Genomic DNA, 13,763 nt, shown 5'->3' with positions numbered 1-13,763 from the left:
AGAGGAGTTTCAGAGGTAGTAAATGGCCGGCTGGAATTTAAACCCAAACTGTCTCGCTCCAGAGCCCTCACATTTAATTACTACTCCGTACCACAAAGCAATGCCCATTGAAAAATAAATGTACAAGTGAGTGAAGAATCAGTTTGGTTGCCCTAGGGCCTGACATTCAGTAGGTGCTCTGTAAATGTTGAAGAATAAATGCACCTACTTGTTAGGACCCTGGAACAATGGGAGACCAAGAGCAGCCCCTCCTTCATGCCTCCTCTCCCATCCCAGCCCAACTTCTGCAGCATAAACAGCAAAGCCAAAAATAGTGATCTAATGACGTCAGGGGAACAAGGTCATCTGAAAATTGCCCACAGCCACTGGACACCTCCCTATAGGATCAAGTAGCAGGAGGGTACCCCAGGCTGGTGCAGCTGTTCCAAGAACAGGAAACGTCCCAGGAGCAGACTTGGAAGCACCACCACATAAAGGCAGAGGCAGTGGGGGGGAAACCACAGACATACCAAAGAGTAGAAGCGAGACCAAGTGTGAAGCATAGACCCAGAAGATAAGAGTAGTTCGACTTTATCTGCACTAGAAGTTGCTCCCATCACCCGATCCCGGGAAATGGCTCGAGAAGCAGAGCATGCATGTTCTGTCCTCTTGCACAGGACAGCTTCCCAGCCTGCCATTGCGCTATTTATAAAACTTCAGGTCCGTTTGCTAAACTGGGCTACCATAAGAATCAGGGGGTGCATGGCAAGCTCTGAGCAGCTGCTGGGGGAAGAAGACCCTGCCTGAGATGGTGAGGGGCCTCCAAATAAAGGATGAGGGGTGGGCTGGGCAAGGCACCTCCTGGCTGCAGTCCACTTGGCATAATGACCACCTTGGCTATCATTCAGGCCTGCTGAGGCTTGTGACTTAACTGACTGGCAGCTGTGCCACATCCCTGACAGGATCCAGCACGGTCCGAGATGCCCGCTCTGCTGACAGGGTGAAAGCGAGGAGAGGACCTGCCTCCCAGTGTCTGAGAAGCTTAGCTGGAGGTTCCCACAGCAAGGTCAAGAGTTCAGTGAGGGCTCCAGTTCAAATCCAGAAAGAGCCAGACCCTATCCTCCTGGAGCTGGCTCTGGTCAAGGGATGCAAGTTGCTGTGGTAGAAAGGACACCTGAGGGCAGATGGACCTGGGTCCAAATTCTGACCCTGCCATTTATTAGCAGTGTGACTTTGGATGAGTAACTTAAACTGTGAGCCTTGGTTTCCTCATCTATCATATGACTTGTTGGAAGAACATATGGAAAAGCATTCTTCCCTCCGTCTTCATTCTGGGAATGGAGTCTTGGCTAAGGAGATAAACATCCACTCAACAAGCTCAGCAGCTCTCCCTCCCGTGTCTAACTCAGTCAGACTGTACAAAGGTGACCCCCCCCCAAGGGGCTGTGGAAGGGAGGAAGGTGTTCTCAGCCTGAGACAGGCTCTTGATTGGCTGGGCACTAAGGTCACAGGAGAGAGTGGCTGCTGGCTCCCTGGCCCATGGGTACCTGCGTTAGACCTGTTGTCTGTCAGGATTTCCAGGTCCCTCTCCTGGCACAGTGGTCCTCACACTTAGGCATGCATCACTGTCCCCTGGAGCGCTTGTTAAAATATACATTGCTGGGCCCCACCCTCAGTGTGCCTGACTCAGTAGGTCCAGTGTGGGAATAGAGAATTTGCATTTCTAGTCCCTGATGCTGCTGCTGCTGGGCCACACACCACACTCTGAGGACCACTGTCTTAGAGAATAAAAGTCCCACAGGCCAAGAAGCTTAGGCCTCTGAGTAGCTCACAAGAGTACTGTTGTGGTATGTGTGGGGAAACACAGAACACTGAGACCCGGTCATCAGTACAGCAAATGTTCCAAGGAGAGAGAGATGCACAAAAAGTGAAGCTCTGGCCTGGCGCGTGGCTCATGCCTGTAATCCCAGCACTTTGGGAGTTCAAGACCAGCCTGGCCGACATGGTGAAACCCCGTCTCTACTAAAAATACAAAAAAAAAAAATGAGCCGGGTGTGGTGGTGGGAGCCTGTAATCCCAGCTACTCAGGAAGCTGAGGCAGGAGAATTGCTTGAATCGGAGAGGTGGAGGTTGCAGTGAGCCGGGATGATGCCACTGCACTCCAGCCTGGGCAACAGAACGAGGCTCTATCTCAAAAAAAAAAGTGAAGCGATTTCGTGAAGGGGAGGCACACTGGCAACCCCTCCCAGCTCCTGAGTGAACGCGTGCTGTGTGTTGCTTCCCGCATTCGTTTTCTATTGCTGCAGTAACAAACTACCACGAGAGAGAAAAAGGCTCTCTTGCTTGCACAAACTCCCACGAACCTCCTCCCCTGCAGAGACGTCTCCCTGCTTCTTTTGGCCAGCTGTTAACTAGAAGTTGCTGACCCTATCCTGTCAGGTTGTTAGCTGTGGGTAAACAGCAAAGGCTTCTGGTAATCCCTGGTTACACAGCCACTGAAAACACTGAATATGTGACTCAAGCATGGCCACACTGAGTCACACTGGCTAGCTGGGTGGGTAACAGTCACCATTGCTGCCCAGAGTGCCTTTGGGGCATGTTAAAGCAGGAGAGAAATCTCCCTCCACTGCGCTGGAGGAAGGGTCCTTTCTAGCAATATCATTCTAACTTTTACGAGGAGACTGAGACCCAGAGAATATAAACAACATGTCAGAAAGCAAGAGCAGTTCTCCCAGTTCCCAATCTAGGGTTTATTCCATGAAATAATTCTGTATTTCTCTTGAACCCCGTGCCAGTTATCCAAAAATAACCCAGGTCTCCTTGACCATGAACACGTAAAACCTGAATCGCAATGGAGAGAACAGAAAAGGAACAAGGTGAAGTCTGTTTTATGGTGACATTCTTAAACTGCCTCCAACAATAGAAGGATCACTTCCAAAATAATCTCAATCTTGGGGGGGAAATCATATATTGGATAGGAAGGACTTCTTTGTGGCAGCCTGCAAGAATTCATTGAACATTCTGTGCAGTCTTTAACCAGTTCCAAGGTCAAGAAAAACATCAGAAAATATGTGTGCGTGTCAAGGGACAACATTATTCAGGGATTAGTCCCCTGGAGTGATCTGGGCTAGATTTCCATTTCCAGAACAACCCTTGGAAAATCCTCAACAAGATAGAACACTGGTCTCCAACACACTTTGTTCACATGGAAACCCAGGGACAGGGGAGCTTGCTGTCTTGCAGGGATTGAACAACTGGCTATAGAAGACATATAAATACAAAAGTAGGGCTGGTTTGGCTTAAAAACCTGCCTAGAAAAAAATCTAAAAATATTTAAGCTGAAAGGAGCCTTATTAATTGTTCCAACTCAATCTTATTCGACAGATGTGGGAATTGAAGCCCCCAAAAGAGGAATAACTTGTTAAAGGTCACCCATCATTTCACTAACCGGAGTGAGATTATAATTCCACCCTTCCTCCCAAAAGACACATCACAGCTCCAGGTAGAGTCTTTGTTTTGTTTTGTTTTGTTTGCTTTGCTTTGCTTTTCTAGACGGAGTCTTGCTCTGTCGCCCAGGCTGGAGTGCAGTGGCATGATCTCGGCTCACTGCAACCTCCGCCTCCCAGGTTCAAGCGATTCTCCTGCTGCAGCCTCCTGAGTAGCTGGGACTACAGGCGCCTGTCACCATGCCTGGCTAATTTTTGTATTTTTAGTACAGAAGGGGTTTCACCATGTTAGTCAGGCTGGTCTCAAACTCCTGACTTTGTGATCCACCTGCCTCGGCCTCCCAAAGTGCTGGGATTACAGGCATGAGCCACCACACAGAAACCTCCCGGTAGAGTTAAGAAAGACCAAAAGCTTTCTCCTTTCAAATCTGATCTAAAGTAGAGACAACAAATCTACTTGAAAATGTGGCATCCCAAGACTTTAAAGAACATAACTAGAATTATCTCCAGAAAGGCTTTACTAAATGCCAATGAACGTCATCTCTGGACATGGGTGTCAGTAACATTGACATCACATCAGCCAAAAAGAGCTTTCCATTCAGCAAATGTGCAAGCCAGGGTAATGTCATAACTATGCTTTTGGGAAGGGCTTCTATTCGCTTTCGAGCTTATATTTTAATTATAAACATAGACTGGTAAGTGGTTTGAGAGCAATCATTTAAAGTTTAGAGACAGCAGACACCAGGACTCCACAATGGCATCAGTCATACCAGTGAAGAAGAAACTCATGGATGTCAAATTAGGGGAGCTGCCAAGCTGGATACTGATTTTACCACCAAAGGCATTGTTGAAGCATTTCAAAGAGGTTACCACAGATACTATTAAATACAAGCATGACAACATGAAAAAGGGGAGTGTCGCCAGGGTTTCCATGGTGCTGGCAGCTTATATGCCTTTTGGCCACTGCCTTTCTTATAAGGAGCTCAAACATAAGTACCACTGAGGAGGGGCCAGTGTGGAGAGCACACTCCTCACTCCTAACCATGACCTCCTTGGCCCAGAACCCCTCCATGAGGAATGTGATCATTGCTGAATCTTTTATACCCAAATGAAAATAAACCTCCAAATAAAAGATGACTAGTAAACAATAATAATAATAAAGTTTAGAGACAAACATGATGTGTTAGGGGGAAGCAAATACAGACAATTCTGTCCTGTAAATAGAGCTAAGAAAAATCCTTTGCAAAACAAGCACTTTCAATGTGGAGAAGCAAATTCAGAACAATGGAATAGCATCCTGCTGTTAAAATTGGTATTTACAAAGTATGCAATAATATAGGAAAAATGAGTTACTATTATGCTAAATGAAAAATAATACCAGTGGGGCACAGTGGCTCACGCCTGTAATCCCAGCACTTTGGGAGGCCGAGGTGGGTGGATCACAATGTCAGGAGTTCAAGACCAGCCTGACCAACATGGTGAAATCTCGTCTCTACTAAAAATACAAAGATTAGCCAGAAGTGGTGGCGTGTGCCTGTAATCTCAGCTACTCAGGAGGCTGAGGCAGGAGAATCACTTGAACCTGGAAGGCGGAGTTTGCAGTGAGCTGAGATCATGCCACTGCACTCCAGCCTGGACGACAGAGGGAAACACTGTCTCAAAAAAAAAAAAAAGAAAGAAAAAGAAAAAGAATACCATATATATATATATATAGAGAGAGAGAGAGAGAGAGAGAAAGAGAGAGAGAGAGAGAAGCTCTACTATGTATAAAACCAGACAAAGTTTTACACAAGGAAAAAAAACCCCACTCATCTGTGTGACAGAGTGTCCCTGAGTATGGTGATAGAGGTGTGTCAGTGCAAGGCTAAAGCCTTCTCCTCTCTCTTTACCACTAAGCAAGCTTAAATAAGGCTGCCCCAAACTGCTTTTCACATTACAAGTTACTACCACTCACTATTATCTTGACCCACTGGAAATTTCTCCCACCCTTGCTCCTGAAAGAACACCTGAGACCATCAGTGCCCAAACAAGCGAGGCAATAGCACTTGGATGCAATTCTTCACACATTCACACACCTGCAATGTTCTGGGACACCAGTCCCACGCTAAATTGGTCTCTTCAGATCTGACAGCCCAGGTTTCTATTTCCTCTTTGACCAATAAAGCTTTTTTTTTTTTTTTTTTTTTTTGAGAAGGAGTTTCGCTCTTGTTGCCCAGGCTGGAGTGTGGAATGGCAACCTCCATCTCCCACGTTCAAGCGATTATCCTGCTTCAGCCTCCTGAGTAGCTGGGATTATAGGTGCATGCCACCACACCCAGCTAATTTTTGTATTTTTAGTAGAGACAGGGTTTTACCATGTTGGTCAGGCTGGTCTCGAACTCCTGACCTCAGCCTAGGCCTCCCAAAGTGCTGGGATTACAAGTGTGAGCCACGGTGCCCCGCCCAAAAAAAAGGTGGGGGAAGGGCATTTGATGCCATCAGACCAGGTTTAGTCTGTTGAAATCATTCTTTCATGATAAAACCTAGTATTTGCTTAAGCCTTTCCCTTGACCCTCCTGGTCTGAGTGAAATGTCAGCATTTGTGAAGCTGTTTCAGGAAGCTGATACTTTCAACACATAAGAGCCATGGTTTGGCCTGAGCCCAATTCTTCTTCATTTACAAGGAGAATAGCAAAAATCATCAGACATTTCCAATGTCAGCAACCTTTACTACAGCATTAGAAAACAGAGTAGGTGTGCAAGAAGACAGGGAAACAAGTAAAAAGCATGTTTTTGTCCCCAGGCTTTTTTGTAGCAACTACACTGGCTTCAGCTGGATAACAAATTGTCCTGGAATTCTTGGCTTTGGAGCAAACATGTCAGCTCCCTGGTTACGCCTTCGTCATTGCCCAAAGTACTACACACTTTAACCTTCCTGCTCTTTCCATAGGCCTGGGTTTGTCCCGTATCCAGGAAACTTTATATGTTGTCTAAACTGAGCATCCCAGCAGGCTACAAGGCAGATGGCAGCTCAGGATTCAGAATGTTGACCAATTCCTACCTGGATCCACACCACCAAGCTGTAACTCAGCCTGCCTGTGCAGAAATAGGAGCCCAGCCACGTGGCTAACAGCTTTTTTAACTGCTACTCTCAGCAACGAGGAACTTCCCCAGCAGACAAGATTCAGTAAGACGGCCTTCATCGAGAGAACTGAAAAGGAAGCAGTATCAAGATTGATCCAACAGGATACACAGGTTCAACCAAACACTCAAGACAATACGCAAGCCCCCAAAGCTCAATTAAGCCAGGAGATGAGGACCAGGTGCTGCTGTCTTGCCCTCTAGTCCTTGGGACCTCAGGTCACAAACCCAGGACATCATGCAGAGGTCTGCATTGTCATAAGAGGCTTCATACTTCAGTCAGGAAGGAAGCCAGGACATGCCTGAGGTAGCACCTGAACTACATCTTTTAAATGCACAACACGCATGAAAAAACCGAAGTACAGAGTGTAAAGTATGAAGCTATCTGTGTAAAAAAATTAGAGGAGAAGGGTAGGTAGGAGTATGTATAGGAGGAAACCATCTCTGCAAGGGAACTTAAGAAGCTGGCAGCACTACCTCTGGGGAGGGGAGCTGAGCAGTTGGGAGGAAAAGGTAGGAGGAATACTTTATGTTTGTATCTTTTCAATTCAGAACCATGTGAATGTATAATCTTTTAAAGAACAAATTAAAATTTTAAAAAATGCAGAATGCTACTATCTTATTTATTTTAAAAATACTCTATAAATGTGTGTGCTCATAGAAAACGTTCTGGAAGAATCCTATTGTGAACCATGGGTTACACTGGGACATGGGAGTAGGGGAAGGAAGGAGACTTTCATGTTTTATTTCACACAGTTAGTAGCATTTTACTTGTTTCCAAAAGGCAGTACTACTTTTGCAAATTTTACTTTAAAAAAAAAAGAAAAAAATCTTTACAAACTGCAACCTCACTTTCAAAAACAATCCCTAAACTCCCACAGCACTCTGTCTCATATTACTGAATCACATCCCATCTTGTGTTACGATTATTCATGTCCAGGTCTCATCTCTGTTAAAACGCTGGAGCAACTGCAACCACGGTCTGTCTACCATGCCGGTTCCACTTCCCAGGGACAAGACTCTACAGAAAAGACCTGGTAAGGAATAAAACAATCAAACTGGTAACCAAGCAATTACACAGGACAAAACAATCAACCAAAGAGTGAGCAGTAATCTTATACATCTATTAATTAGTATAAGAATTATTGCCGGGCGCGGCGGCTCGTGCCTGTAAGCACTGCACTTTGGGAGGCCGAGGCGGGCAGATCACCTGAGGTCGGGAGTTCAAGACCAGCCTGACCAACATGGAGAAACCCCATCTCTACTAAAAACACAAAATTAGCCAGGTGCATGCCTATAATCCCAGCTACTCGGGAGGCTGAGGCAGGAGAATCGTTTGAACCCAGGAGGCGGAGGTTGCGGTGAGCCGAGATCACGCCACTGTATTCCAGCCTGGGTGACAGCGAGATCTCCAAAAAAAAAAAAGTCAAGCAAAGAGTAGCAGCCAAATTCTTAAAATTCAGTAAATTCGTATCTCAAGACATGTTCCTTATTTAGGAAAATTCCTGAGTGACCTATGAGTGTAGAAAGATGATGCTCCTATTAGCACATGGCCTGAAGGGATTAAAAAAGTAATTTTTCTGTAAAATGCAAGCAGAAAGTTTGAGTTTCTGGGAAAAATGGGAGTGTGCTAGAAAAATGAAGGTGATGTGAGGTGGTCCAGAAAAAGAGGGCTCAGTACTAAGTAAGAGACCATGTGGTAGAGAAACAGATTGCCCCTGGGAAACAGAAATTCTGGGAAGCAAGAGGCACTGAATGCTGACGTCTCAATGTTAAGATACTTTCTCTAAAGTAATGTAACTCCTCTTTGTGGCCTCTAACAGACTGTCACTTATTACCACTGACATGAGTTTGCACAGGGGATTATCCAGAATGGGGCAAATGGGGCGGAATGATCCCTCACATCCATAATTCTCAGTAACACTCTCAAAACCCTCAATCTGAGGGCCAGATTTATTCCCCTGCCTGAAACAACAAGAAACAAAACCAGACAAGATATATGAAAAAAATGATTCCAGATGGAAATACATGAATGATAGTGATAGAGGAGAAATGCTGATACCAGTAGACAGAAAATCTACATAGAACAGAGATCAAGAGATGAGCAGAAGTGGAAAAAACAAAACAAGAGGTAACCAGAAAAAAAATGAATGCTGCTATGAACCCACAAGAAATAAAAGGACTAGGGTAGAACTGGATTTCTCACAGTATGAGGAATGGACCCTGTCTCTGTTTGGGGCTGACACCTGGGTGCCCACCTTTCTTTCACTCTCCAAATCCCATCTGTTAGGAAGTCTTGTTAGTTACAACTTTAAAACACATTCAGGACCCAACCACTTCTCCTCTCTGCCACTGCTATCACCCTAACCCAAGTCACTGTCAGCTCTCACCTGGACAACAGCAGAGATCCTCTTCACCTTCCCAATTACAATTTCACATGCCCCTGACTCCCAATCCATTTATTCACATAGCATTCAGCACATCTGTCACCTGACACAAGAGCTTAAATTATTTGCTTATTGTCTATCTCGCCTACTAAAACGTGAGCTCCATGAAGGCAAGGTCTTCTTTTTTTTTTTGTTCATTGCCTTACTCCCAGAGACCAGAACAGTGCCAAGGTATACACAATCATCCCTCAGTATCCGTGGAGAATTGGTTCCAGAACACCCCTTCATTCTCCACTCTTCACACATCAGTTTATGGGGGTTCAGGAGGACCAGGATCTGCAAATCATACTGTGAGAAACATCATCTTGCTTTGTCAACTAATGCTGGGACTACAACGACTTGTATATAAGAGATTCATAAATGCTCACTGAATAAAAAAATGAATAGAAAATAAGTTTCAGGTCATATTTGGTACCTAGGACTAGCCTAGGCAGAACCCAGATGCTTTTGTATCTCCTAGCACACACGATGAATGACAGAATTGATACTCAAAAATGATGTGAATTCTAAAAGAAAATATATTGTTTAACAGGGACCTAAGCCAATTCTGTGTCAGCCACAAGAAACATAGAGATGGCTATGGCAATTCTTCAAAAACTTACGTATCTGTATCTCTACTAATTTGTGAACAAGTTCAAGTAACTCAGATATAGTATAACTTGCTCTACTCGAGATGTATGCAAGAAACATTTGGGAGTCACAAAGAAGGAAGTGAACATCTTTACCTGAGGAAGTCAGAGGGTCAAGGAAAGATTTCTGAAAAAGATTTAACTTAGGCTGGGCATGGTGGCTCACACCTGTAATCCCAGCACTTTGGGAGGCCAAGGTGGGTGGATCACTTGAGGTCGGGAGTTGGAGACCAGCCTAGTCAACATGGTGAAGCCCTGTCTCTACTGAAAATAGAAACATTAGCTGGGCATGGTGGCACACGCCTGGAGGCTGAGGCAGGAGAGCCTGGGAGGCGGCAGGCTGCAGTGAGCAGAGATCGCACCACTGCACTCCAGCCTGGGAGACAGAGCGAGACTCCATCTCAAAAAAAAAAAAAAAAATTTAACTTGAGCTGAGTCTTTAGGTAAGAAGGTACAGTCTGAGGCCGGGCGCGGTGGCTCAAGCCTGTAATCCCAGCACTTTGGGAGGCCGAGATGGACGGATCACGAGGTCAGGAGATCGAGACCATCCTGGCTAACACGGTGAAACCCCGTCTCTATTAAGAAATACAAAAAACTAGCCGGGCGAGGTGGCGGGCGCCTGTAGTCCCAGCTACTTGGGAGGCTGAGGCCGGAGAATGGCGTGAACCCGAGAGGCGGAGCTTGCAGTGAGCTGAGATCCGGCCACTGCACTCCAGCCTGGGCGACAGAGCGACACTCCGTCTCAAAAAAAAAAAAAAAAAAAAAAAAAAAAAAAAAAAAAAAAAAAAGAAGGTACAGTCTGTGTGAAGGCATAACATACATGATTAAGTGGTTACTGAGAGAGAGTTAACAGAATATAGAGATATTCTGACATAAGACAGAAAAAAACTACAAAGCACTTTCCTTTAAGGACATAGCCTGTGCTTTTAAAAAAAGTTCCTGGACCCACCTCTCAAACTACCCATTTCCCAAATAAGATGTGACCTCCAAAGGGGCTCAGCAGATTTAAAAACATCAAATAACACAATCAGGGAGGGAAGACAAAACATTTATTCCAGGCTAGGTCTTAAAATGCACACTGTACTGGTTCCCTGTTCTTATCAGCACCAATAAGGAGAGAACATGCCTTAACGGCAGCCCCACCCAGAGCCTGCTGCATGGCTGCTGTGAGGCTCCCCATGAGTCCACGCAGTCTTCTTCCTCACTGGTGCAGCTGGTGAGGTTTTCTACCCTCACAGCAAAGGGATCCTTAACTATAAATTCACTGTATGCAGGGAAGAGGACAGAATCTGATATATTGATTGTTCCTCATCTAAACCATGACTTAATCCCTATCTTAGGATTTAACTATCTTTATTTTCTGGTTAAAATTAAAAAAAAAAAAAAAAAAAGTGGGGGGAGGGGGAGAATGGTAAGGGACAATAGCAATAGGGATTACACTGTGCTGACACAGAGACTAAATTCTAATCAGAGTGAAGACCCATATAAAGGGCCAGCTGATAAGTTTACAGGAAGTAACTACATGGAGTCTAATCGAGACATACATGCGTTATGTCTCATTAGCCTTAGTAATGAAAAAGAAAACAATTCTCAACAAAACTGGAGTCCACAGTTGTCAAGTATGCTTTCTCAGGCATGGGTAGCTAAAAGTCTGGAGAAATGGGTTCTCTCCATGCCCAGTAACAAAGCAAGATGGTCTCAGGTTTGATATTAAGAGCAGGTCCCATTGTCAGGCGGTGTCCGCAGCTCACAGCTGAGTTCAGCAGTGGAATCGAGTGGAGAATTTGGGAGATACAGGCACAGTCAGAGGCTGGTCACTTGACTTTATCTCCAGACCCTGGTACTTGCGTATTGGATTTGCCTTATGCACCTGCAAAGTAAGGAAAATAAAGTTTAAATAAAGTTACCAGTGAGAGGGATGTCAGAGAACTATTCTTACAATTGCTTTTATTTTTTTCTTTTTGAGAAAATGTTGTAGAGCTGTATAGATACCAGTCACTAGTTTAAGGTGTGGGGAGTGGGGCCTGGGGGGCAGCACAGTATGACGGAAAAGTGCAGGTGCTCTGGAGCCCAGTTTCTATTCGGGTCTCCATAGGGTTCCCCAGCTTTCCTTCAGGCCATGCAGTCTCCTCAAGTCCCTCAGCTTTCACTACAGAATGTCAAACCTATGTCCTATGTGATCTACTAGGGTATAATAGGGCTGTACTCAAGTATAGCAGAGAAGTTACAAGCTAAGAATTTCCCAGAATACAGTCTTAAGTTTGCAGACTAAATAGTCATCAAAAGCCTGAATCCTGGGGAAAAAAAACAAAATAAAACACAACATCCATACCAGGAAGGGTGGCTAAAGAAGGCATGGTCCCATCCATCCTTTAGGGTAGTCTAAAATCAATCCTAAATCAAGCCAGATTAGTACAGAGTTAACCAGCATTGACTGAATCGTGCTTTAGAATGTTGCCATCCACTATGTTGAGAATTGCTGCAAGAAACAGTTCTATAATGGGGACAAACACAAGAGGCAGGTACCAAGTGCTAAAGAAAAATCAAAGTTGAGGCCAGAAAAAAAAAAGCTGATTGTATGAGTGTATATAGAGTGGGGATTATACTATTTTCTCATTCACTCAGCAAATGGTAGTCTAGATTTTGCCAAGAGGCTAGTCTCCTGAATAGTGTGTCCGTGGAACCTTCCTATGGGCATAATCACCTATGCCAATAGCTGTTTCAACTGCTAGCCTAGCATTTTATTTATTTATTTAAAATACAGATGGGACCTTGCTATGTTGCCCAAGCTTTTCTTGAACTCCTGGGCTCATGCAATCCTCCCACCTTGGCCTCCCAGAGTGTAAGAATTACAGGTGTAAGCTGCCACACCCAGCCATAGTACAGCACCTTCAGACAAAACCTCAACAACTTACACATTTCTTTTTTTCTTTTCTTTTTTTTTTTTTTTTTTTTGAGACAGTCTTGCTCTGTCGCCCCCAAGCTGGACTGCAGTGGCGCGACTGGCTTACTGCAACCTCCACCTCCCAGGTTCAAGCAATTCTCCTGCCTCAGCCTCCCGAGGAGCTGGGATTACAGGTGCGCGCCACCACGCCCGGCTAATTTTTGTATTTTTAGTAGAGTCCGAGTTTCGCCATGTTGGCCAGGCTGGTCTCCAACTCCTGACCTCAAGTGATCCACCCGCCTGGGCCTCCCAAAGTGCTGGGATTACAGGTGTGAGCCACTATTCCTGGCCTTCTTTCTTTTTAATTGACAGATAACACTGTATATTTTTATTGTGTACTGCTGATATTTTTAAGTAGACATACATTATGGAATGGTTACTATGTGAGATAATGCATTATGTTAATTAGCAAGATGCTAATTAACATTGTAGTGTGAGCACACAACATCTACTTTCTTTACATTTTTCAAGAATACAATATATCATTAATTACAGTCACCTTGTTATATGATAGCTCTCTTGAAATTTACTCCTCCCATCTAAGTGTAACTAAGTAACCTTTTACCAATATCTCCCCATGACCCTTTCTTTTTTTATTTATCGTATGAAGTTCCATCTAAAACTCTCTGCTTCCTCATTAACACAGTTAACACAACTTGCTGCCCTCCTAACAGAGTCGTCCTTAATGCGGAGTTCAGGCTTCTTTTTGGACAACCAATATCTAAATAATTATGTTAGTGGAGGACTACCTGGAGCGATGAACACTGTAACTCCAAGGAGTTTGGGCCAAGTATTAAAACAAAAATACAGTTGCCATTTAATTCCCATGTCCTTCCCTATGTATTCTTGTCTAATTACAAAACTCAGCAGTGCTTCTTAACCCCAGAGGAAATTATAAGTTACATAAATAAAATAAACAAATAAATAAAAAACAGTCCTAGGAAAGGCATCACTGTACATGGTTATACCACATGTTGTCCTCCTTATGAAAACTTCTGGAAGAAATTCTGTTTAAAAATTCACTATCAAAGGGATAAATGTATTTTTTGAACAATTGTCTTATGTCTCATGAACACTGTGAGTTTTGTAACTGACAGGTTGGTTCCTAAAAAGAGCCAAAATTACAGCTCCTACGTTAGCTTCATTCACAACTCAACTTCATCACCACCCTCAGTTTGTGCAGTTCCCCCTTTCACTC

At 44.3% G+C, this 13,763-nt stretch overlaps 1 protein-coding gene and 1 long non-coding RNA gene across 12 annotated transcripts in view; one reads left to right on the top strand and one right to left on the bottom strand.

The window, feature by feature from the left end:
- LOC144332057 (uncharacterized) overlaps positions 1–13,763 on the top strand; it is a 78,450-nt gene that overhangs the window by 6,370 nt on the left and 58,317 nt on the right. Inside the window, exons 3-5 of the long non-coding RNA XR_013399775.1 lie at positions 3,364–3,481; positions 6,355–7,058; positions 7,486–7,582. This is a non-coding gene — a long non-coding RNA (uncharacterized LOC144332057). The remainder of the gene's footprint in view (positions 1–3,363; positions 3,482–6,354; positions 7,059–7,485; positions 7,583–13,763) is intronic.
- The window catches only part of TPX2 (TPX2 microtubule nucleation factor), a 61,913-nt gene continuing 58,803 nt past the window's right edge, over positions 10,654–13,763 (bottom strand). For all 11 annotated transcript variants that reach the window (XM_015149281.3, XM_077951414.1, XM_015149283.3 and 8 more), the window contains one exon: positions 10,654–11,491. In XM_015149281.3, the coding sequence (XP_015004767.2) occupies positions 11,381–11,491 (111 nt within the window). In that variant the 3' untranslated portion in view covers positions 10,654–11,380. The remainder of the gene's footprint in view (positions 11,492–13,763) is intronic.

The sequence above is a fragment of the Macaca mulatta genome, chromosome 10 (assembly GCF_049350105.2).
Source record: "Macaca mulatta isolate MMU2019108-1 chromosome 10, T2T-MMU8v2.0, whole genome shotgun sequence".
Classification (NCBI taxonomy): domain Eukaryota; kingdom Metazoa; phylum Chordata; class Mammalia; order Primates; family Cercopithecidae; genus Macaca; species Macaca mulatta.
The sequence above is the reverse complement of the archived record's forward strand: the minus strand, read 5'-3'. Positions and strand labels throughout refer to the sequence as shown.